General features: G+C 41.3%; 1 protein-coding gene across 3 annotated transcripts in view; it reads left to right on the forward strand.

The window, feature by feature from the left end:
* cdk14 (cyclin dependent kinase 14) overlaps nt 1–27293 on the forward strand; it is a 180529-nt gene that overhangs the window by 84413 nt on the left and 68823 nt on the right. For all 3 annotated transcript variants that reach the window (XM_070965868.1, XM_070965870.1, XM_070965869.1), the window contains 2 exons: nt 15055–15175; nt 22895–22988. In XM_070965868.1, coding sequence (XP_070821969.1) covers nt 15055–15175; nt 22895–22988 — 215 coding nt within the window. The remainder of the gene's footprint in view (nt 1–15054; nt 15176–22894; nt 22989–27293) is intronic.

Consider the following 27293-nt stretch of genomic DNA (forward strand, 5'->3'; position numbering starts at 1 on the left):
TTAGCTCATTTATCCATCCATCCGTCTGACCACCCATCCATCCACTTATCCACTCATCCATCCATCCATCATCCATCCATCCATCTACTCAGTGTCTGTAGTCCAACAACCGTCTTTCTTTTATCCATCCATTAACTAAATCCCTGAAACCTTTCTTGTCCTCCACCATCCCTCTCCTCCACTCCTCCATTCCTCTGCCCAGACAGATGGGGGGAGGAGGAAGGTGGCAGCTTCATCAATAATGCAAACCTTGTATTAGTGCTGAAACATTACTGCAAGGGAAATGAGAAGGAGAAAATAATGGACAAAATACCAAATGAGCAAGAATGAAAATCCCTGGCCTATTAGTCTGTCGCTGGAGCTGTGCTCATCGACAAACACCCACAAAACCCAGAATCAGCCTTTGCCTGAGGGATGCCAGATGAGGAAAGTGAAGGCTGTTCAAGTGTGCTTGTGTGTGTCTGTGTGTGTGTGATTGTGTGGCCGCCAGGGCTCCCTGTGGTCCTGGGCCTTGGCAGCAAGAATACTAACGGCCGACAGCTGAGGCCTGTGGCGCTGGTTGGGGTAAATGAGAGAGACTGAGGCAGAGAGTCAACAAAGGAGGGGCTGAGAGGTACAATAAGAGGTGGCAGAATACTCAGTGGGCATGATTCTGTGTAGTGACAGGATGGAGGGTACAAAGAGGAATAGATATGGGACAGTTGTAATGGTAAAATGTGATTTTCTTTCCTCCCTTAGTGCTCATCAGTGCTTTTGATTTTGTATTGGTGGACTGATCCATGGGCTGCACGGTGGCGCAGCAGGTAGTGTGCGTGCCTCACAGCAAGAAGGTTGCTGGTTCGATCCCTGGGTCAGGCGGGGCCTTTCTGTGTGAAGTTTGCATGTTCTTCCCGTGCATGCGTGGGTTCTCTCCGGGTACTCCGGCTTCCTCCCACAGACCAAAAACATGCTCATTAGGTTAATTGATGACTCTAAATTGTCCGTAGGTGTGAGTGTGAATGTTTGTTTGTCCTTGCATGTGGCCCTGCAATCGGCTGGCGACCGGTTCAGGGTGTACCCCGCCTCTCGCCCATTGTAGCTGGTATAGGCTCCAGCCCCCCGCAACCCCGAAAGGGATAGGCGGTATAGATAATGGATGGATGGACTGATCCATCAATTTGTCCATTCAGCTCTGTGGTCCAGAACAAGACAGACACTGTTTGTGGATTTTCATTGTTCCCAAACTTTTGGAGTGTCTTGGTAGCCAAGTGGTTAAAGTGCATGTCATGTAGTCACAACTAGGGGTGTAAATCACTTTTCATCATGATACATTTTTTGGGCAACTTTTGACAACTGTAATGCCATTTGATATCCTATATTTCATTTTTTGTGTTTTTAATGCTGCATGAATGTGGCTTGAAACATTGTAATGCTGCTATCCTGGCCAGGGCTCCCTTGAAAAAGAGCTTTTGTGATCTCACTTGGAGTTAAATGATACAAAAAAAAAAAGAAAAAAGAAAAAAAATCTGATATAGCTGATATCACAAAGTATGCCATGATACAGTTTCGATTAGATTCAATTCAGTGGCCTGTGATCGATATGAAACGATATCATATGCCCATTTAACACAATCAGTTCCATTGTGATCCGGATAGCTGAGTGTAACAGCTGTCTTGGCAATAGTCGCTATAGGGAGAGGAAGGAGGAGACAGTCAGTCCTCAGCAGTCCAACAGGAAGTCATCCCTCCTTGTCTCTGCGTGGTTGGTCACTGCCTCTCTTCATACAAGGCAAAAAATCAAGTTACAGTATGATGTTTTTTCCAGCTCACAGTTAATCCCTACTTATTCCCACCAACAGCAGCCCAGCCATACCGGAAATTGTAAATGAACCTCTGTAACTCTTAACTTGCTTTATGAAGGACAAACTCAGAGTTCAAATATAATGATATAAGCACACATAAAACACAATTTAGTACTCACTTTTAGTTTCAGGTGCTTTTTTAGTGAGCAGTAGCACACTATGCTACTGATCCCTTTTCTTAAATGCAGCTGAGGACAAGGGGAAAAAAACATTGTCTCCATGAAGAAATTCAACTCAGTGAAGCTGCTGGAAGCATAGTTGCTCCTTTTTCCAATGTTTATCCTAAAGATGATGCTGTGGATCAATGTTTTCCATTTCTGTTTTTATCCAATAAAGACAAAAAATGCCAAAAACAGAGAAACTCCAAACTCAATCATGTGTGGAAGAAAGTTTTGCATTATTAAAAGTTGTTAGCGTAGCTGCATTAACATCACTTTATTATTCAATAACATCTTATTGAATGTGCTGCCTCACCTGATCTGTGATCTGGGTGTGGTCAGCTATGGCCTGTTGGAGTTGGACCAGACCCCGCAGTGCCTCTGTGTATATAGTCATCAGTAGTTGGCTGCAGGATTATCTGCCTGGTTGCTGTTGTTCCTTAATGACTTTGGTGACCTTGTGATCTTTGATCTGGCACTGATCAGGTCAGGCTTGAACAAGTCTTAAGTCCAGGACAAGGTATCTGATTCTGATTCTGATTCTGATTCCACATACTTGCAGCTGAATTTCCAGGAGTTTGTTAGTACATAGTATCAAGTTCCCAGAGGATGGATCCTACTGTTTTTGGCAGCACTTGATCTTTCCCATTGTACCACCACCATCAGCCCAAAATTTCCACTTCCACCCAAGACATATCAAAGTCAATTAACAGATTGTCAGTAGGCAGACTCACATTTGCAAATCACATTCATGATCCAACGCAGAAAAGCACTTTCTAATGACCTTGTGGGCTTACTGCTGGTAAGGTTCTATTATTTCACTATGCTCCATATGAGTTCTCAGTTGCCAGAGCTGCATATCCCTGCTGCTGGTTGTGGAGCTGATTCAGATGCTCCCCTCTGCTCCTGTGTGGGTTTACTCACTTTTTAATGAGCTGTACAAACACCCTCCACACAAATGAGGCTTTGACGATCCTGCGTTTCGTATCAAGGACACAACTAATTGAGGCCAAAGTAAGCAGTATGTGGGGGCTGATTTGTATTGTTTGTGTGGCTGATCTGTAGAATACAATCACTGCATCCCTCTCACACACACATACGGCACCTATAAATAGTTAATGTTATATAAACTGGCCAAAGAGTTGAACAGGCATTTCTTACATTATCAGTCACACTATGTTGCCTAATTCAAATACCTCAAACACAGACTGAACAGATTATTAAACTGGTGAAGCAATAGAATATCATTTAATTAAAAAAATAAGTAACTAGGATTAGAGTTTAGATGATGAAAAAGAACTGCACCAGTTTTGTGTGTTAGCCTTTTTTTTCACCTCCTGATTACATTACAGTAAACCAATATAACTAACTACGTACTGTAACGAACTTCCAAGTATCTGCTGGTTTTCATTCATATCATGTCAATATGAAAATTTGTTATCAGACTCTTGAAACATACTTGACATAAGCTTCACCATAGACTGGGTTCATAGCATTTTAACCAAAACCCCATTTAAATTGTGATCCCTTGTCAGCTCAGGACAAAATTAGCTCACAGATTTTTTTTAAGTTTGCAGTGCTCTATTTACAACAAAGTTTTGCTACTGCCACATTCATGTCACATGGGATGGGTTGTTGATAATTACCACAGACAATTTAGTGAGGTAATCAAAAACTACATTGATTACAGTCATTTTGACATTATTAAAAAGTCACAAGTGAGCAATCTCTGCTTTATATGTCTAGTTTTTTCAATTCACAAGTAAAATTAACACATCAGAGCTATGAAGTTGTACCAGTAATGTGTCGTTTTGATTTTCATATACAGAATGTACTTCCTGGAGCCGCAACCATATCTAAGTTCTGGCAACAAACATACGTTGTCCTCACAAACAACAACCATGACATAGCCTTGAGACAATATACTGATGACAACCCCTTAATTATAGAAGTAGATGAAACAGCAGATGAGCATTGCTCATAGCCCACATACTTCAGAGCCTGATGAGAGAGTGAATGTGTCCATAGTTTGGGTGAACCTGCTGAGAGTCTGCTTGTGTTTGCTCTCAAACACTGAAGCATGGCCATATGTTGTCAGTGTCCATCGCCAACCTGGAGCACAGACTGCATTCAGTGGCCAGAGGTTCATTCATACACGAAATGACCACCCAGACAGACCTGTGTGTGTGTGTTTGGGACTCAATCCATGTGAAAACCTGTTCCAGACAATTTGTGAAGTGAGTACATGAGGACACTCCTTGAAGAGTCAGGGACTTCGGCAACAGCAGCAAAGTCCCAGGTCTCTCCGGTGACCTGGTCAGCCAGCGGCACTCACTCACAGATTGCTTGGTCAGTCGATCGACCACTTTGGTCCAGACTGAAATAATCTCATCAACTGCAAGATGGATTTCCAATAAGTTTTGTACAAACATTAATGGCTCTCGGACAATGAATCCTGATGAGCTTGGTGATCACCCGACATCTTGTTTTGGGCCACCACAAGATTTACATTGCTATATTACTAAAGAGCAGCTAGCCTGAGTCTGATAACCGTCCACTGTCTCAACTTCAGGACATGTCTCTCCTTTTACCTGTCGGTCTGTAAGCAACACAGTGTTTGCTGTCAGAAACACTTCGCCTTGGCTCCACATTATCCATCCCTCTGGGGGTGAGGAGAGGATGCAGCGGTGGACGATATGGCAAAGATGCAGATTTGCTGCACTGACTAGCTAACAAGCAGCACAAAGATTACTTAGTTGTCTGTCTAGATAAGCAGTAAAGTATTACCTTAAGAATTGAAATTTGATACAGAATAACAAGGCATTTTTGATACTCAGTACTATTGAAGCAAAGCAAGTATTGATCTTTACCCAGCCTTAGCCATGGAATGTGGTACAGACATTCATGTCCCCTTCAGGGTGAATTGGGATTATTTTAATAATCATCTGATTTTTTTTTTTTACCTTGCAAAGCAGCTTGATTCCAGAGATCACACATGAGTCCATCTTGTCAGGCTTCAAGTTATTCACTTGTACCTAACGGTTGTTTGGACCAAGCGAATCAAAGGAACTGTCCAAGAAGTTCCATTGAGGAGCTACTAGCAGCAACAGGCGAGGTTTAGGTGTGACAATAGCGAGAGAAGCATTCAACAACAACAATGGCAGGTCCTGAAGAGGTTATAGATGCTGCTATAGCATCAGTTATATCAGAACTGGAAAGTATTTCTTCATTGAAGGAAAATTAAAGAATAGCACTTTTCCTAATGGGAAAGATGTTCTCGCTCTTCTCCTGACTGGCTTTGACAGGAGTCCTACTACATCATATGCTTGGTTGATCTTATTGTTTCAAGTTAGCCTGTGATAGACAGTAATAGACAGATGGTTCATCCAAATTTTTGAAAGTGCCAAACTGTTTCCAAGGACAATTTTCCAGATGGTTCTGTATAACAAACCGTCTGGCACATCAGGTTACTGACTCCTCCTCTGGCATCATCATTTCTCCAGTACTTTGGTTTATTACTTAATACTAATACAATGATGTTCTCATTAGCCTCAGTTGTACTTTGTGTTTAGACCGTTGTAGCAAATGTTAGTAACATATTAACGGATCATTATACCTGCTAAACATTATACCTGCTAAACATTATACCTGCTAAACACTGTCATGTTGAGCAGGTAGCATGCTGGTGTTAGCATTTAGCATAAACCACAATTGTGCATAAGGACAGCATCATAGAGCCACTTGCATGGTTGTAGATTCTCTCTTGTTTTTCTAAAAAATTAATAGTTCTATTGATTCATCTGCTGATTACCTCTCATAAAAGTGTCAGAAAATATGGATAAATGCTCAGTACAATTTCTCACAGCCTGAGGTCATGTATTGATATAGCTTGCTTTATTCAATCAAATGTCCAAAAGCAGAGATACTTCATTTGCTATCATAGATCATTTGACAAAAGAGGCATCAAATCCTCACATTGGAGAAGCTGGAACCAGGGAGTTGTTTTTGCTTTAAAAATGACGAAAATTGTTAATTGATTATCGTAGTTGTTGCAATTAATATTCCATTGCTCAACTCCAACAAGTATGTAATGGAATAATTTTTTTCTTTTTACAAAGATCTGACTGGATGCTGGTGTTTTTTAAGGAGGCAGAGGAGAGAGTCACTAGCTCACGGTTACCACAGACCAATGAGCCAATCATCAACAATAGCCCAACTGCAATTTTGTAATTGCAGAGGTTTGCCCAATATGGCTGCCGTGCAAACCATGGAGGTTTTTTTCCTTTTTTGAATGGAAACACTCAACCTATACACCAACATATTTGTGTCTCTTTAGTGAAAAAGATGTGCAGGCACCTGCAGTAAAATCAAAATTTGAGCTCAAAAAGCATTTATTGTTGGACCTAAGTGTTGGATTGCACTAAATTGAACAATAGTTTATTTTTGCTGTCACTGAGCGTAGCCATATAGCTAATGTGTACTGATGTGTGTGTTGGTGTTGCTGTGCTGTGAAGTAACAGCTGCTGGGATAATGATGTGTGAGGAGTGAAGCAATGTGACAATGGAGCTGGAGGAATGTCGCAGGCACCCGGAGCAGACTGTTTGCCTCTCCCCAGTGTGCTGTTCCACCCAGCGCCTCGCCTCAGCACGGGGACAGGTGGGCTGGTGTGTGTGTGTGTGTGTGTGTGTGTGTGTGTGTGCGTGCGTGCGTGCGTGTGTGTAACTGGGGTGTGGATTTTTAGAGGTTGCAGATGGTATTTTGAAGTCCGTCAGATGAATCAAGGCAATATATGTGTTTGTCTGTGTGTTTTTCAGTCTAACCTGAGACCAGAATGAAATGAACTGTATGGTTTAACACACCAGCAGCAGGAATGTGTATGTTTGTTGGTGTGTGTGTAGGTAATGATCTGACTGGTTTCATGTCGACTACTATAATGTAGAACTCATTAAGGGTCCACTTTGTGTTGGATAATGAGCTGGGTGATGGCATGTGTACTGCACAGACACACACACACACACACTCACACACACACACACACACACACACACACACACACACACACACACACACACACACACAGATGGACATGAAAGAATGCTGGATCTAAACGAGGCACACATTTCCTATAAAAAAAAAACAAAACGTTCTTCTCCCTTTTAACAAAATAATCCCAACTGTCCAGCCCAACTAATTAACTATCTGCATGTTTAAATTGAACAAATGTAAAGTAAATATAAGTATTGAAATCCTCAGTGGAAAAGGTTATATCAAAGAAATAAAGTGGTGATGACGGAACTTTGTGGAAATCTAGTCACAGTTTGCTGTCCCTTTCTATGTAACCTCAGCTTCTCTGTCTGACTCTGTCACTTCAGTTTGACCTTCTTAGGAAATATGGATGTTCTTTTCCACTCAACAGTCAAGCAGAGCAGTATTTACCTTCTCTGGCCTCATCCATATTAAATGTGTGTATTTCAGATGAGTGAATGCAGCAGAAACACTCTGCCAAAGGAAGCTTTGCTATCCAGCCGAGTCTGTCTCAACTTTAGCTCTGTGTTTCTGTGACATCGCAATGCACCATTATGCTTGCAATCTGTTTATTGTGGAAAGGCTGAAGCCACAACCTGCTATAAATCCAGTGCACAGTGAGTGTTTTAAAAGCACCTATATATTCTATTTCTTAACTATCATGAAAACAACAAAAGTGCAGATCACCCTATGGACACGTACTGCAAGAGTTTGTGGACAGGTGTGATGAATCGGTTTTCCGTTTAAATAGATCCAAAACTAAAGGAATGATCATTTCATCAAACGCATAGTCTTCCAACAATTATTCATGGTGTAAGTGTTAAAATCACCCATATCTACTGTGAAAATGCAGCTGCCGTTGTGGAAAAGGCTCAGCAGCTTCTGCAATCAACTCAAATACTGATAACATGTAGATCTCTGATACAGTTCAACTTTTCACTTGCTGGAAAAAATAAAAGCCTTCGTCCATAAATATGTTAAGAGGCTGGGAAGAAATGTGATTTCTGACGAGCTGCATGTAATCCCAGGGTTTACTGTAACTAGGTTAGTGCAGTATAAGTACTAAAATATATTATCTGATTTCCTGGATTAACCTCTTTCATCCAGCTATCTCTGTGCATGACAACACACTGAAAGATGCAGGACCGGTTATGAATGATACATAAATCAGGCTTTGAAATTTTAGACTTGATCTGGGATTGTTTGCCTTCTGCAACACACCTGTGCCGAGAAAGGCATTGTTAAGTTTGTTAATGTTAAGGTTGAGCTTTTTAAGGTCACAGAGGCTCGCAGAGGACCCACTCCTCTCAAATTTCAACAATTTCAATCGATATCAGTTGATATGAATTTCATGTCTGCAATTTAGTACAGAGTTGGACTCGTTAGCCTAGTTTAGCGTGAAGACTGGCACCAAGAGAAACAGCTCTCCTGCCTCTGAAATGCCCACTTATACCTTTAAAGCCCACTAAGGCTGTTTTCAGGCCTGTAGTTTCTTTGCTTTGTTCCAATTCAGGCACTAAGTTTAAAGAATTGTTGTATTTGTGAGGGGTCCAAAAGTTGTAAACAAATGCCATGCACAAGCAAGCTGTTCTCTCATTGGTCAGAAATATTACCAGGAAAATTAAAAACATTTCCTTTCCTTTATTTATTTATTTTTTTTGTTTTCTTGTTCATTATGGAGCTGCAGCAGAGTGTATTGCTAATGGTTGTCATTGTGTTAATGTGGTTAATATACCATTATAGGAATAAAATATCCAGTTCCAGAGAGCATCTAGGCTGTGACTATGAAACAGTGTCCTGATGCATGTTATTAGAAGATGATGGGTGCATGCCAACACACACACTCATACCACAAATGTTCTTTCGATGGCGTGTCAGGTAACCTTGATTAGATTTGATGTTGCTTTTTCCTGGTAAAAATAAAAAGTAAAATGGAAAAAAAGAAAAAAGAAACCAGAAACGATATGCGTCCCATCAGGCAATGCTCAAGCCAGTTGTTTTGGATGCGAGGGTTGATGTGTTCTGATTGCAGAGTTCAAGTGGAAGTTTCTCATTTGCAAACATTCAAACACATGAATGCAGTTGCTATGCTTTCATCGCTTAAAAAGCGGCAGTAAACATTTTCGGTTCGAGCTAAATTTGTATAGAGAAGGCGTCCTCATATTCATGAAAACTTGACTACATAGCAGCAAGCGCAATTAGTGCAAAACAATGACAGTGAAGTGTAATTTACAAAATATTGAAAACTAAACTATTCCTTTACATGAGTTGTGCAAATTGAGACCAACAATGAAACTGGCTCCCTCCATTCTGGACTGGTTACTGTCGTCCTGTTCGATGCAATTACACAGATTTTCTCTGTGCTGTCTATAAACCTGTGACTATTACAAATAATGCATTTTGTGTTGGGGTCAAAACTTGTTTACAAGTACTTCAATCGTCTCCTGTGGAATTTTTCCCCAAAGTATTTTAAATACCTTCTTGCAGGATCTCTCAACTGAGGAGGAGGAGAAGCAGGCAGACGCTACAAACTGCCTTTAAAATCCAGATGAACTTCAAAAGAACAGCAGGCTGTTCCCCTGGGGACAGAGACTATTTTAGTCCTTCTCTTTTTCAGTGTCCTTCCTTCCGCCTCTTTCCAGCCCACCTCTTCCCATATATTTTTTGTGACCCAGGTTTTGTGCGTGAGATAGTGATTTATAATTCAGCGGTGACCTTCATCCCAGAAGCTACCTGCCTGGGCAAGATAGCAAGTCAACGGGTGAACCAAAACTGGTGCCTGAAGGTCCACAAGTGTGTCACAGTGTATGTGCATCTGAAGTCATAGGTCAGGTCTTTGAAGTTGTACCCTCCTCTGTAGTCAAACACGTTGGGGTTTTAAAGGAGAAGGTCATGGCTGGGTATTTTCCACGCCACCATCATGTTGCAGCTAACTTAAAGAACAATGTACAAGGTGATAAAGATGAACAAACACATAGAAGCCACCAACTAAAACAATATCAAAACTGCTTCTTACTGGCTATGTCAGTTTCAGTTAGTTTCTCTTTTGATAGCCCACTCATTAACTGGTTTGAGCGGAGGAGCACCCTAAACTGCATCTGCCAGTCAGAGTTTTCATGCTGGTCCAGATGTCTTGGAAGATTTCATTGTCCTGTACAAAGAAGGCCCTATTTTCCCATGTTTTTGTGTCCAAGTGACTAATGTGCCCATTATTTTGCATTTTTGCACTAACTATTATTTATTTCAACATTCTGTTTAGGCTTGTTTTTTTTTTTTTTATTTTAATTGATTGCACTAAATCACAGAAGATCTTGATGGCATAATGTACTCTGGCTCTGTGTATGTGTATCCAAATTACCTATAGATCAACATGCATAACCTGTCAAAAATGTTCATGTGGTTGACTGATTAATGGTTAACGTTTGACATCCATAATTCTTCCTGTCAGAGTGGGATTTGACCCCATCTCTTCTTGCCCAGGAAACCAAACACTCTTTATTTACACACACAGTGGTGAGCAATCAGTAGAGAACAGTAAACAATGACGAACAGATCACAGTTGTAGCACATGAACACAGTGAGCTGCAACATTCTGGTCACCTCAGAGCTGTCAGTGGGTGGAAAACTTGACTTCATGTTTTGTTTGTAAAGCGAGAGATGGAGAAGGAACAGCTGATTAAGGTCTTACACAAGCTTGAAATGCTGTTACTTTTTGTTTATTCTGCTTCTTCCTTTATGCTTTAGATATAAAATCAATCCATAGTCAAAGCTAAGAATTCTAATCATATTGTACTTTCTTATATTATGAATGCACTAGTCCTCAACCATATGTATATATGTGTGTATATATCTCTATATCTATATCTATATCTATATCTATATCTATATGTGTTTACACACACACACACACACACACACACACACACACACACACACACACACACATATTTGTGTGTGTGGTAGTGTGTTTATGTATATGTGTATATCTCTCAATATCTCTATCTCTGTATATATATATATATATACCATATATAACCATATATATATATCTGTATATACACACACACACACACACACACACACACACACACACACACACACATATACATATAAATATATATATATATATATATATATATATATATATATATATATATATATATATATATATATATATATATATATATATATATATATATATATATATATATATATATATATATACACACACACACACACACATACATATATACATACATACATACATACATACATACATACATACATACATACATACATATACACATATATAATATATATGACACATATGTTGAATAATTTAAGCAAGATTACTTTTTTTTATTTCTCTTTTACAGTTTCAAAATAACAAAAAAGGTAAAGACAAAAACAGGTATTGAGAATGCATCATAACAAAACTCATGATCATAACCTTGCATTCATTATGCTGACAGATTGTCGACATCTTCTTTCAGTGACTCATTGATGTGTTTTATTGATTGATTGATTGATTTTTCTAAGACATTCAATTCATAGTGTGAAGTGTTTCTATTTTGCCTCGATAAATATCTGGCAGCTTTATGCTGGGCTCCACCATTTAAACTGCACTTCATACCAAGACCATTCAACTGAATAAATGAATTGAGGAATGTGTTTTGGGTGTGATCTCTCAGTGACTGACAGACTCAGGGTCAGGTCAGAGTTCACCTTCATTCTACTTTGACTGTGCGAACTTTTGGTGGTTGGCCAATGGAACCATTAATAAACTCTGTTTAGGGATTGACAACTGATGTTCTTTTGGTGTGTGTGATAGTTTCGTAGCACTGAAGGTTAACATGACTTCACTGATTAGGTTACATCCATGGTTGGGAGTGTGTGGTTTAATCGAGCCAGAGAAGCTGAATTTCCGACAGAGGCTACTGCTCCGAATGCTTTTGGGGCGAGTTCTTGGATGTAGTGGAAATAGGCGAATCTTGTGTTTCTGTGTCACTGTATCATTCTGAACAGGTATTCATTTCTTTGCATTGGTAATAGGGATGCTGGGAAATGTAGGAAGTAGTGCTGTCAATCGATTAAAATATTTAATCACGATTAATCTCATGAATGTCATAGTTAACTCACACATTTAATCACAATTAATCACACATTTTTATCTATTCTAAATGTCCCTTGAATTATCATTTTAATACTGTTATCAACACAGAAAAGTGGATAGGCTTGCTTTGTGCAAATGTTTTTTTAATTGAAAACATGTAGTGTTATATTTCACACTAACATTCTCACTTTGAGCAGTCATTCACATTTAAATGAATCGAATCTCACACAATTTAACACTGTCAATAAACAGATGACAAAAAAAAAAAACTTACAAAAAAGGTTACAAAAAGCCCCTTCAGCAACCTTTTCTAAGGGATCAAAATAGGGTGATACAAGATAAAGTTACAAAGTGCACATCATTGTAAACTAGGACTCAGGCTATAGTGCAGTTAAACCATGGCTTAAACTTTCCTTTCTTAAGTTTCCTTTGAAGATAATAGCATCCATATGCTTCTGTCGAAAGCCATCCATTGTCGCCTTGTTTTGACAAGGAGGTGGCGGACAATTCGCATTCACCGTGTGTTGAAACTAAACTTTCCATTCAGAATCTTGTTCGCATCCAATTCGGCATTTTGCGCTTGACATCCACACAAACCGGTAGCCTACTCCTTTACAGCTAGCGAGCGGACAAGACCAAAGACGTGCGTGGGGCGTGTCTATTGTTTTGTTTCTGGTTTACAATCGGATCCTGTAGTTTTTCTTACGTTACTAGCAGTGGCCACAGCTTATAAATAACTACAAGTTCACTAGGTCACAAAGAGCATTAATCTCACGCTAAAAAAAATGACACTGTTAAAATTGATTTGCATTAATGCTGTAATAATGCAATATTTTTGACAGCACTAGTAGGAAGGTAAGTGGTGTGCAGACAAGCAGTTTTGTGTTATTTCCTCCAGACTCTCCAGACATTGTTCCATTTGAATTTTTACAACACCTCTCCATGTCACAAACAGGCCAACCTCCTACGGCTGCATTTTCTTTTATGATACACACACACAGGACGCCTGCAGTGGAAATGATAGCCTCTCAGTGTGAGTGGGCTGATGACGTCTATTCCACGTTAGATCAGTGTGTGGAAATTACAGGGCTCGGCTGTGATGAATGCCGGTTGAAACTCCTTTCTCCTGTGGGTGTTCCAACACAAGGAAATGTTAAATACCCCCTCCCTCCTCTCATTTATTCTCCTCTCTGCCCTTCTTCCTCCCACACACAGGGGACTAGCATCAGGGCAGGAAGTCCTTTTTTACCAGGCTAAATGCTTTAATTAAGCCCTCCGACCACTTGGGAAGAGACAAAGAGGTAATGCCATCAGCCTCATTAAAGCTCGCTGCATCTGCACTCTGCTCTACCATTAGCTGCCATGGGAGCACTGTCACCAGACACTTAACTAACCTGGGTTTGTGTCGTTGCAAAGATAAATGTTAGAACAGGTTTCAGAAACCCTGAAGGGGTTTTTTTTGGTTCTCATAAAACTAGCTGTAGCATCACTATTGATTAACTGCATTCTGATGTAAAAAGAGCCAGTAATGTCCGATTCACTCGATGGAAGCACGAGTTTTGGTCCTTTGGGTTCCTCTGACTGATATTCACATCATGGCATCTCACTGAAACCTCAAAGGTCTTCCATCATGATTTCCATTTGAAAAGGCAATCTCAGGCTTGTTGCGGTTGAATGTGCAGAAGTCAGGACAAAGACAGGTCTGCCAAGAGGAGTTTGCACACAATGCTGCGAGCAATATTGCAAGCGCCCAAGAATATAATGAGGCAATGTTTCAGTCATTGCAATCTTTGTCAGGTGAACATCAATGATTTGGAAAAGACAAAAGCTCTTCATGGTAAAAACTTTTTGGATAACTTGGTTTAAACAAGAACTTGGACATTAATCTCTTCTAATAAAAATAAATGACCTTTTCATGAGCAATTGAACTTAACTGAAACTCTCCAGTGGTTAAACTTCTCACCTTGCTGCAGTGATGTAGAAGTGTATTCCAGGGTTATTCAGTACAGTCTGACATCACTGAATGTAATGTGCACTGATACTTCAGAATTTTCACTTCAGGTGTGGTAGTCGACAGCAGAATTAAACTGCATCTGCTCGCTAACATGGTCAGCAGTTGCAGCTGCAGCAGTGGCTGTGACACACAGCTCATGGAGACCGGTGAGATTCTTGAAAACCCTTAGTGCCTGACTGCTGCAGCATCATGCTCTTTCTCTGAGGGAATCTCTCAAAAGTAATCCAGTCAGAGGTGTCACACATATGTGGGTACATTCCAAATTCAGAATACTTTTAATTGTACCAATTTGCTGGAATGTAAAAATATATGACACAAGTAGCTGACAGCTAACTCACTAACTCCATGGCAACGTTACACTTCCTGTTTACAGCCTCCAGATTATGGTTTTCACAATTCTGTCTGATGGGAGCCCCCATTGTTAGACTTTGGAAACCTCTGCTCTACTGTGGGCACTGTCCTTTTCTCTGTGAAGCCTGTGACTAGATTAAAAATTGCAGAAGATACAAATCCTCTGAGATCTGCCAATGGGTCTCAATACCTGTAACCTTTTGTCTTATGTTCTTCTGCTGTGTTGCTGCGACCACATATTTTTCATTTGCCTTTTTTTTTTTTATTTATAGTGCTCATCAGAATTCTAAGGTGCGCCTTAATTTGCACTTTCATGTTGTATCCTAATTCTTACAGTATGCTGCACTGACTTAATTTCCTCAGACAGTAAAATCTCCTGTTATCTTGAGTGCATTTTAAAAATTGCTGTGTGTGTAGGACCACATGTCAGAGTGCTTACTACAGGAAATCTGGCCGCTCCTCTCTCACTCCTGTTTTGTTTTCAGAACCCTGCTGAAGGTCATTCAATGATAATGCTTTCTGAGACAGTGTTGTTGTGTTGCTCCCCTCAGGCCTGGCCAGGGCCAAGTCGGTCCCCAGCCATACCTACTCCAACGAGGTGGTGACACTGTGGTACCGGCCTCCAGATGTCCTGCTGGGATCCACGGACTACTCCACTTGCCTGGACATGTGGTGGGTACTCCTAACCCCTGACCCTGACATCCCCCCAAACTCTCATCATCCACTCTGTGCCATTTCTCCTTGATTTATTCAGGTTGTCCCATTAAGATCTGGATCTCTCTTTTTTCCACAAGGAACTCAGAAAATAAATCATGAAGTAGACAAAAACACATTAAAACCCACTTGCTCATCCCAACCTGAGGGTGCGTTCCCTGAATATGCTGTAGATTGTCCCTTGGATGAATATCTATTGCATATTTTAGCTTCTTTTGTGGTCACGCATCCCTCCTCCCACTGACAGTGTAGATCTGAAGAGGCAGAATCACATTCACTCTTCTTACACTCAATTACTCTCTTACACTCAGAGATGGATCTTACAGATAAGGATGAAACAACGACCAAACTTCAATGTGTGATTAACATTTGACTGAAGTCTTACCAGCCTTTGTATAGCACAGCAATAGTCTCATTAGCAGGGGTGCACATAAATGGTACGCAGGTAAACATGTGTGGCAAAGTCAGGAACTGCATAACATCCGGCACCAGAATGCATCTTCGCATACCAGGCAGCAAGTGAATTGGGTCTGTGTTATAGAATGGGCGACATCAAAGCTGTTACAATCCAGCAGATGGAAGTAATGTAACACTTTCAGATGCCAACCACCATAAAACTCAGCAGAAGAAGAAGATGACAACAACTGTCATTGGTCATCAATACACTTTTATCATCTGCTTGTGTTTCTTGTCAATACATTTGAGCCCCTGAAGTAACCTGCTGTGACAGATATCCAAAAACAACCATCAAGTCGCTACTCTGCGTTCCGTCTCTGGTGGACACGTCAGTCACATCCGAGGACAAGAAACGTCTTTTCTTTGAAAAGCTAATGATGAGCGTACAGAAATGTAACTGATATGTTGTTTACATCCACATCTGTCAGATGAAACAGTGTTTTATATGGACATCATGAATTTCAGTCATCCATTATTTGATAAACACAAAAATGAATGTCAGAGGTGCGTATTGACATGAAGGAGAAGCATGGATAATGTAGTGAATGTAATGCATTGAATCAGTGGGGAGTCAAGAGCAAAATTGCTGTCTGCTGAAATTTGGGGCCTGCTCTCTGATGTATTGGAGGACATCTCAAAAACTACCTTAGAGCTTGACACAGACTCCCCTGTGAGAAAATGGATGTGGAATGGAAAACACTTGGCAGTGACCTCTGAGTCTAAATAGTTAACACGGGTAATCCAGATTGTTATTCCTACTTGAACAAGGTGGATAAATTGTCTCTTGAATACAGACCCACTGTATGCGTTGACTTAGTCATAGTCATTTTCTGTGGAGAGCAGGAGATCTGGTTGTGCAGTGCATGATGGATACAGCACGGTGAGTTGACGGACCAGTCGCTGTATCTGAATTTGCATAACAACGACTCATCTTCAGCTTCATGCAAATAAGCCTGTTCAGCACCGCGCACCAGACTCATGAAAATCAGTTCAATCTGAACACACCAGGCCACTGAAAGCGTCTGGCTGGAGGGTGACATTGCATGAGTTGGGTGGTGCTTGGTTTTGGCTTGTCCATTTTCGACATGGCTGCTGGGTCACAAACTTTCTCATATTACAACAAAACAATACAGTAAAAACACTCAAAACATGAGTAACAGAATCTTGATACATATTGATCCACGCTGCGTACTTTGAAAGTTGGATCTAATGGTCATGAGCCCAGTTCGACACACCAGATGGACTCATTTGCATAAAACTGAGGTTGAGTTGTGACGCAAATTCAGATAATGCAACTGGTCCGTCAACGCACCGTTCTGAATCTATCATACAACCCACAGACAGATCTCCTGCTCTCTATAGAAACTGAATAGGACACTTTAGTAAAACTACAGAGATACTTTATATTAATGTACTTATTGTAAGAGTAAGCTATTTAAATGCAGCTTGATCAAAGTTGTGTTTAAGTAACCCCGGCCCACAGATGTTGTGTTTATTTTTTTCACAGTTGTGATACAGTGCTGCCTCTTATCAAAGAAACGCTTTGCTTGGTATAAAGAGCACAGATTTGGGCACGCACAGTGGTTATGTACTGAACAGCAGAACATACAGCAGAAAGATTTGGCCAACTCGCAGAATGACGTTAATTAGCTGCAGCTGAGAAGAGCTGTCATATCAGCCAACTAAAACTTTCAGTTCTTACAAATTATTAAGACATTTATGATGTAATTTAAACTGCAGCTCTTGCTGTTTCTGAAAATTCTACTCGTTCAAATAGTGATTTTGATATTAAATGATTAATCAGCCCTAGTCTTAAGAACAAATGTCATGTTATGTGGAACCAGTGTGATCTGGCTGATTCTGCTTTAACTTTGAATCCATGCAAGAGTGACAGGTCGGGTTGAGCTGCTCTGCAGGACATTCCAGAGAATGGGAACACCTTTAGACCAAACTTTGGGGTTAATACAGTCTTTTTGTTGCCTTATTTTATGTGTACATCTTGTTGATTGCGTATTGCATGGTCAGGACTACTCGATGCATCTAATAACCGTGCCTTTAGACACATTTAACAAGCTCTTTGTTCTTTGTCAGTTTTAACATAATTATAGTTTTAATCATTATTGATGAGGTTTGAAATTGTCCTGATGTGTAGCATTCATACACCAAATTAGAAAGATACAGTAAAACCAAAAATACAAACCGTAATGTATCAGAATGACTAAACATCAAAACAGAAGAACACAGGTCCTGCTTTTTACTAAAAAAATGATCTATCGACAATTATATTCAACCTAAAACTGAACTGAGACAATCTTTCCAGAATTGTATAATTTGACACTCATACAAATGTTACAGTATATGAAGTTATTTCTGATTCATCTTCTGATATTTTTTCAGAAGATAAGATTTAAATCAAGTTGAACAAGCTGCAACAAATGCTCGAACAGGAAATGGAAAATATGGATGCACCTGAGGTGGTGGCAACCCATTTCTCCTTCTAGACCGGTGGTTGTCCAGCTAGTGTCCTGCACCTCTGAAGCTTCCTTCCAACAATGCTGCTGCTGCACTCGCAGTCAAGCCTTGGTGACCTCTTCTGTCTGGACAGGCAGTCAGCAGGGACATCCCATGAACCCCAGCTGCATTCTCCAGCATCCAATTAAAGAACAGTTGAGGGCTTTGGGGGGCCTATGAGGTAGTGTGTCTGCTTCAAGGGTATTTGCAGGTGGGCAAATCCACAGGGTGCTGTTCCGTCCGTCTGAGAGTCACACACACACACACACACACACACACACACACACACACACACACACACACACACACACACAGCACCCCTGGTCACTTAGGAAGCAGTCTCCCATGAAAAAGCATCTCTTGCAGGACCAAAAGGTTGCGCTGATCTGTCTTCCTGCCATGAGAAGCATCCATCACAGCAGCCTACAGGTTACAGGCTGCCATCTGTGAGGGGGGGTGTGATGGAAGACAGGCAAGAAACTGCTCTATTTTTACCTTCCTAAGCACATCACCCAGATGCAGCTCTCACACGTGTCTGTCAATCAGAGTCAATGCTGAAATCACTCAAGTGTGGTCATGCACAGATTAATGTACGGCTTCAGTTATGGTAGGCTGCGCTGCAGAACGTCTCCAATTTAAATGGTAAGGCTGCTGTAATTCTGTTGTTCTTATTGTCAACAAATCCCATGAAACTATCAAAGCAGCAGTATGTTGGTCTGTCTCTCAGTACTTTCTGACTTCCCCACTACTCAGCTCCAAGCCCACTGGTTCCTGCTCAACATGTAAATCTTTAAAAATAGCTCATAAATATAGAACAGCAGCGCATTTTAGTTTTTAGCAAACATTACTCAAACAGCAGTGAGCACTTCAGGCAGTGGAGCTCTATAAGACAGAGAAATATATCACACTTTGGATACACACACAGTGAATCGAATATTACATTTTGAGCACAGTGAAGACATAAAAGTATATAAATTATATTTTGTAGAGAAACTAGACTGTCTCCGTCCGCTGCTTCTCCTGGGGCTTCTCCGTGTACCTACTGACAGATAATCCAACTATCAGAAGTTCTTATTCTCTGATGTGAAATTGTGGCCCACTGTAACACTGTCGCGTTGAGCGGCAAAGCCTGGAGGTGCAGAGCGGAGGGATGCTGAGAGAGCCAGAAAGGACACTGTGAGCAAGTGTGCAAGGGTGTGAATGTGCACCAAGTGGGGAGAGATTATTTATTGTCTGCTTATGGAGGTGAAAGAAAACAGGAAGATAATCATTTATTGAGCACAGATCAGATCTTTGTTCGCTCAAAATATTTTCCTCTTTGTTGCAAAATGTTCCCATGCACTCGTGAGAAATGAGACAAATATAACTACAGGTAGTGAGATCAGTGCATAGCTGTTAATGGATTTGTTGAGAAGGCAGATATTATGCAGAATATTGCCAAAGAGACAATGAATCATATTCTCAAACTGATTCTCTAATTTCAGCTTGAACTCCCATTTGTTGGGTCACTGTGAGGAAGATGTTCAGCTCTCTCTTCCTGGTGCACAGCATGTTGGTGGAATCTTGTTATTTATGGACTCCATGTCACTCCCACAGATGTGTTTTGTGGTGTGAATCCTACAAATGTGTTTGTTGGCTTTCCTCTCAGCCAGGTCTGCTGCCATCAAAAGGGTTCATTAGCTGTCTGTGAACAAACAGGCCTGTATTTACTGAGGCTAATTTACTGTGTGCTAAAAGTTAAGGAGCACAGCTGGCCACAGCGACTGACTGATTTACTGAGATCCAACAGTCACACTATCTCAAAAACTGTGCAATTACAATAACAGCAGTGTTACTCTATGCCAGACACATTCTGTGTGCAGTGAGAGACAGTAATTGCATTGAGCAATAGGAGTAGAATCAGAGAGAGGACATTTCCATTACTAATATACATTTTTCAAACAGTAAATAAACACTGTGTTGATGTGAGTATTTTAATCACTCTCACAAAAAGGTGATTTTGTGTTGTAGAATGTTTTTCATGTGAGTTTGTCTAAGACAATAGAAAACACGATCCCATCATAACCCCTCTTCAGTGTACAAGCTAAAGGCTGCTGTGTGTGGATATGCCAGTTTTTCCACCAAATTTCCACACGGTCTGCCTTCACCACATGTTTTCTGGCTGTCCTTTGCTCTGAATAAATGATAACCAACAAAGAAACTGTGATGGAGAGAGCCCATGCAGGCTCAATGATTGGACACCACAGCCACGAGCTTCACACATTCCCTCAATTCTCTGGAGGACTAACTGGATTTGAAAATATGTGGAAATATGTGGAAAATATTTCCAGATCACATGAAATAACATAGAAACTGACTGATGTGATTACAGTAAGCAAATGTTAAGTTTTTATGGGTTGAATCTGTATTATATATATTATGATATGAGCAGTATATAGTATTTAGTTACAAAATACTTTTCCTTTCATTTAGAATTTCCTTCAAATTATTTTGTGTGTTCTCATGAAATCTGTGACAGACTGAAAACACATTTAGTATTTGTATATTAGAAGCTCTATAACGCTGCTATAATAGATATTGTTATGTTGCCAACAGATCACATGGCTGCACATAGTGACAACCCAAAACAATAATCTCCTTACTGTACAGTTTCAAGTTCTGCAAAGTATTTTTGCCATCTTTTTTCCTGTTATTTTGTTTGTTTGTTTTTTCCTCCACAACTACTGCTGTGGGGCCTTTTTGGACTGAGACAGAGCTAAATGAGAGTTGACACCTTTTCTGCTGCCCCCATGTTGCCAATCAGGTGAAAAAAATGCAGGTTTAACTTAACGTAACCCACCTTTTCTGCTTAACATAGTCACACAGTCACATATGGCTGGCCTGATAGCAGCTGATAAAGGTATAACCCTATAAGATGGAAGCAGAATTGTTTTCAAACTGACCTTTGTCCATACTCGGCTAACAGAGGTGTTCTGTTCCCTCCAGTATAAATACTGGATGCTGAGGTTACAGCTGTGTCATGGAGATGGATGGATCCCCATGTCGCCATGATACAGGAGGCCTCACCAATGTTAAAATAGATGGAATATAGAAATTTTGAGGGATGAATCTCTCTCTCTCTCTCTCTCTCTCTCTCTCTCTCTCTCTCTCTCTCTCCCCCCCTCCCCCCTCCCCTCCCTCCCTCCTTCCTTCTCTGCCTCCCTCTCTCTCTGCTCTTACATTACGGGTGTTTCGGCTCAGAGAGGGAATGTGCACTGAGCCAGAAAGTGAAAGTGTCAGGCAACAATAGCCTTTTGACAAATGAGCACTGGCAACAGTTTACACACGCGCGCGCACACACACATACACAACCTTTTACTTCTATCCGTGTGAGGACACTTATTGACATGATGCATTCCCAAGCCCCTTACCCTAACCTTAACCATCACAATTTAAATGTCTAACCCCAACATGAATCTAATTCTAATCTAAGTCTTAACCTTCAAACAGCTCTTGGCCAAAATGTCCTCACTGTTTGTTAAAATCTTGTTTGGCACACACACACTCTCACACGCACACACAGACACACACACATCCTTTGTTCTCACTCTTTAATGGACTTGCTCCTCACAGATTGACTGATTTACTGATTTACAGATTTCAACCTTCATTTACAGTCTAACAACCTCTAGGAAGAAAACAAATCAATACCTTTTCAGAATTACTTTTACTTTGAGCCCTGTTAAGGTGAATAAACAGTTAGGGTTGTATAAACTGGATTTAGATGTACACAAAGAACACACCAAACACTGTCAAATACCGTTTGGGTCTTTCAGTGATGATGATTCTGTTATGTTTGGCAGCAAATCTGTAAATGGTATCAGGACAAATTGAAACGATCCACTGTAATTGAAATTATTAAAGTTCCTCTTCTGGCATTGATGAAACTACTTAAAAGTATAAAATTCTTTTTGTGAAAACACCCCCAAGACATTAAAAAATGTCCTGTCAGTCATCAGTTTAATCTCCAGGTAACGTTGGCTGACATTATCGAGCACACTGCAGATTTGTTTGGACACAGTCGATGGATAGAACACAGGAAAAATAAATTCACCAACGCATTGGCTCATACTCGCTGTGTCTCCAGGATAAATGGATGGAACATCGGGCTTCAATAGAAGTTTTGTGGCAAAGCCCATCTGTTTGTGTGAAATTTTCAAAACAGCGCTCTGGAAAATGGCGACAGCAAAACCAAGTTTCCTCTGCCTCAGATTTTCAGATCCTTTGATACTGCGTGGAGGCTCACCATTTTTCCTTCAGCATGTTTGCCACTGAAACTAAAACACGTCTCTACCATCTTTTTTGAAAACAGTGAAACTTGGCTTGCAAAATACCAATAGGTAGCTGCACCTGGCTTCTCCTCTGATAGCTCTTATTTCACTGTGTACCGTCCTGCAGATCGGCAGGATTTGTTCCTCAGATTTGTTACCTATGAAAGCTGGCTGTCTGCTTTTGATATTGTCATTGGTACACTGCATTTCCGAGGCAGAGATGCTCAGCCATGGCGATGACTGCTTATTTCGCTCATGATATGTCTTGTAGTATATAAAAGCTCCATAAGGACATCTCACAAGGTTAAAAACTACATTTTCATTGGAGGGGTCTCTAAGTCAATCAAGCACCGGAGCCAGTATTGAATGGAAGGACTTATCATGTGTCTCTCTCCTCCAGGGGAGTGGGCTGCATTTTCATTGAGATGATCCAAGGAGTGGCTGCCTTTCCTGGGATGAAGGACATCCAGGATCAGCTGGAGAGGATATTCCTGGTGAGTCACTGAGGCACTGTGTGTGAATGGGTTCTGATGGCAGCTATTGTAGAAAACTTCCTACCTTGCAGCCTTCATCAGTGCTGCTGGATCTGCTTTTCTTTCAGTCCACTAACAGCAGAACAGAGCTGAGTAATGACTGAGGTTCAGTACTGACACCTTACTTTAAGGAAAAGTAATACTTTTCTTTTTCCAAAGCCTTTTGGTCATTTAACAGCACGACGCAAACATATCAAACACATACAAGAACAGCCATCTGAACATAAAGACAACCTAATTTTGATCCTGCTCTGAATATTCACTGACATTCAGTCGTGGCTGTGTGAATCTACATTTTGAGCCTGTCCTGAGTGTGAGTTGATGGTCAGTGGTTGGATATTGACCCTGGCCCCCAATGACCAACATGAAATTGTTTGCTGGGTAGTAAACACGTTATGATCTAACTTAGATTTACTTAAAGTAAGTTTTAAAAATTGTGCAACACTCCTGTTTTTGTCATCCATTTAGATCTGCCCAAGTAACATGCCTTCAGCTAAAATATTGTTTTCTGCAGACACTGCCAGAGGCAAAGCACAGCACAGCACAGACAGCAGACATTCATGGCATATGACAGCAGACATATGATGCATTTGAATTTAGTTCAAAAGAAGGCCCGAGCAATTGTTGTGTGTTGTACAACTATATGTGTACTTGTGCCCTGTTGATATAGCTGTGCTTGGGATTTAAAGCATAGCCCCGGTCATCGTGTCTGCCTGGCAGCTAGTGTATTTGGACAGCTAAGCTAACTTTATCTAAACTTAATTCCTATTCAGAAACCTGGTGGTCACATCTGACATGTATCACTTTTCCCAGAGAGATTATGGCATGTTTTTATCGCTGTGTCATACGGTTCAGGGAATTCATAGGAAAACAATGTCACAGCCAACGCAGCGCTGTTTTACCATCGATCAGGCGAGGTCACCTTTACACAACAGCGCACCTGCAGTGCACCTCTAAACTTCAACAGTAGCTTAGATTAGAGCTGATGTTTTACCTGACGGACTTACAGTTAAGTGCCTTTACTGTCATCTAACATGATCATCTTTAATGTGAAAACCATCCATGTCCATGTAGTCAAAGAAGTAAAAAGCGTAGTCATAGATGACTAATGAAATCCTAACGCGTTGCAGATGGTCTCTCCTGACAGCACCGTCAGATGAAGTGCTGATCACACTGGACAGCAGCAGACGAAGCAATGCCAGCTTCTGATCTGGTGTCGAAGTAGTCTAGCATCCATCAACAGAGCTGAACAAACAAAAATGAAGAAACAGTGAGATTGTCTGCCTTTATTTTCCATCACCCTTCTCCCTATTTCCATTACAATAGACTCGCTTTGTAAACCTCTTTGTAGTCTGCCATGTTGTTGTACCTACCGGCCATGTAATCTTGTGTTGCTCGGTGTACAGTAACACAGCAGCAAATTATGTTTCAGTCGACAAAATAAAATCAGTAGCTCCTACACTTGTTTGTGTGTATTAGCTATGAAACAAAACATATTTCTGTGAGGTGCACAAATGTTACCTGGACGATGATTCTTGGTTTCTGTTGCCACTTGCTAATGGTAAGGTCAGAATGTGGCATAAACAACAGAATCGTTGCCTCCATCCTTTCTTGTAACAATGGCACAGGCTGGTAGTGTAATGATGTGTTTCTACAAACACACAGGCCCGATAATACAAGTCAAGTCTCATTTGGATGCCACAGCATACACCGACACTGCTGCTGACCAGCTGTTTCTAACTGTGGCCAGAGTCTGTTTCAACCTGGACAGCCCCCAGCAGGATATCACAGCATGTCACAAACCTACAGCATCATCTCAGAATGCTTCCGTGAATGTTGCAGTCACATTAACAGAGTGCTTTTACAGTTTTTCACGATTGTCAACACACGTTTCTCAATACAATAACGGCTTTCTCAATACTGCACACACAAAACTGAAAACTGCACACACAAAATGCTAAACCTGACACTCCCTTTGCAAGAAGACTCTTGCCATCAAATCTCTACATTGTGTTCACAAAATGGAACTCATGTTTTCATTTGCTACACACAGTCGTATTTTCCAATGACACATACCATTCATTGAGCACACACAACTAAGCTTTTGCTGCACACTACCAAGCATTTACAGCACATTGTAGTGCAAAATTGAAAACACTATTGTAAAATGGAACACACCATATGAATGACAATGACTCTGGAAAATAAGATATTTCTCTTTTTGTAAAAATGACTCAGTGTAGCCTACTTTTTTCATAAAACAAACTTAAAACAGCACACAAATATGCAGCCAAAAATGTTTTTTTTATTGTACATGATTGAGGAATCATCATGATCAAGCATCATCATGCCTTCGGTTTCTGTCAGGCCAGAGGGCCTCGTCCACATCACAGGCGATGTTCTCCCTATCTAGACATCTCTGGAAGAACCGCCTTGAGTGGCGCATGAATCCCTGAATGGACTCGAGGCTGACGTCACCACAGGCTTCTTCCATGGCCTGGACGAGTGGGACCTGGGTCTGGGGGTTTCGCTCATACACCTTCCACCTCCAAGCAGAGAAGAACTCCTCTATGGGGTTGAGGAATGGAGAGTACGGCGGAGGAATAACACCGTAAAATGTGGGTGGGCCTGGAACCACTGACGTACAAGCAGAGCCCGGTGGAAACTCACATTGTCCCAGATGACAACATAATTAATTCTTTTTGGATCATCAGTGTGATCTGGTGGAACAAGTTGTTCGTGGAGGTCATCAAGGAAGGCCAGCAGCAAGTCTGTGTTATAGGCACCAAGATGGACATGGCGGTGCAGGACACCATGGTGATTTATTGCTGCACACATAGTTATGTTCCCACCACGCTAGGGACCCCAACAATGGCCCGCTGGCCTATGATATTTCTTCCCCTGCGCCTTCTCTTGACCAGAATAAACCCAGCCTCATCTATGAAAATATATTCATATAGTTCATTCGCCGTATCAAGCTCCTGGATTCGCTGAAACAAAAACTGAGAGAATGCAAGTTACTGTATGGACAGAGAGGTCAAAAGACACTGTAGAAAAGGAAAAAAAATATATGGCTGTACATCACAGGTAGGCTACATTACCTGTATGTCAGTGCTTACTGTAATGTATGGGACTTACAAGCACAAAGTCGCGCCGTAGCTCCTTCACATGGTCTGTGTTTCTTTCGAACGGGACCCTGTAGACCTGTTTCATAGCTAATGAATTCCTCTTGAGGACACGGTCCCGTGTAGACAGGCTGACATTCTGGATCGTATTAAAAGCTGCATTATCTGCTAGGATCTTCTGTTTAATTTGTCTTAGGGTAATTGCATTGTTTTCACGAACCATGTTCACAATTAGGATCTCCTGCTCTGGTGTGAAAACACGTCTTTTTCCCCCACTGTGAGGTTGTCTTTCGGTCCTGCAAAATATAACTACTGTGAGCACACTGTATTATATTGAAATGCAGTATTGTATTACAGTACACAGTATATACAGTACACAATGTATACAGTACACAAATACATACTACACAAATGCTATATTGTTTTACAGTACACAAGACAAATAGATTTATAGTAAAGTATAAACTAGTACCTGTTCTCCATCCTGAGAATGGAGAGTCGGCTGAGATTGGGCTGGACCCTCAAGCCAGCCTCCCTCATGCTCAAACCATGGTTCAGCACATGGTCTATCACAGTGGCCCGAATCTCATTAGATATAATGGTTCTCCTTCTTCTTACTCCTCCTCCTCTCTGTCCTCCTCCTCCTGCTCCTCTCTGTCCTCCTGCTCCTCTCTGTCCTTCTCCTGCTCCTCTCTGTCCTCCTGCTCCTCTCTGTCCTCCTCCTCCTGCTCCTCTCTGTCCTCCTGCTCCTCTCTGTACTCCTGCTCCTCTCTGTCCTCCTCCTCCTGCTCCTCTCTGTCCTCCTCCTCCTGCTCCTCTCTGTCCTCCTGCTCCTCTCTGTCCTCCTGCTCCTCTCTGTACTCCTCCTCCTGCTCCTCTCTGTCCTCCTCCTGCTCCTCTCTGTCCTCCTGCTCCTCTCTGTCCACCTCCTCCTGCTCCTCTCTGTCCTCCTCCTCCTGCTCCTCTCTGTCCTCCTGCTCCTCTCTGTCCTCCTCCTCCTGCTCCTCTCTGTCCTCCTCCTCCTGCTCCTCTCTGTCCTCCTGCTCCTCTCTGTCCTCCTCCTCCTGCTCCTCTCTGTCCTCCTCCTCCTGCTCCTCTCTGTCCTCCTGCTCCTACTGCTCCAATCTGTCCTCCTCCTCCT

The sequence above is a fragment of the Chaetodon trifascialis genome, chromosome 7, assembly GCF_039877785.1.
Source record: "Chaetodon trifascialis isolate fChaTrf1 chromosome 7, fChaTrf1.hap1, whole genome shotgun sequence".
NCBI lineage: Eukaryota > Metazoa > Chordata > Actinopteri > Chaetodontiformes > Chaetodontidae > Chaetodon > Chaetodon trifascialis.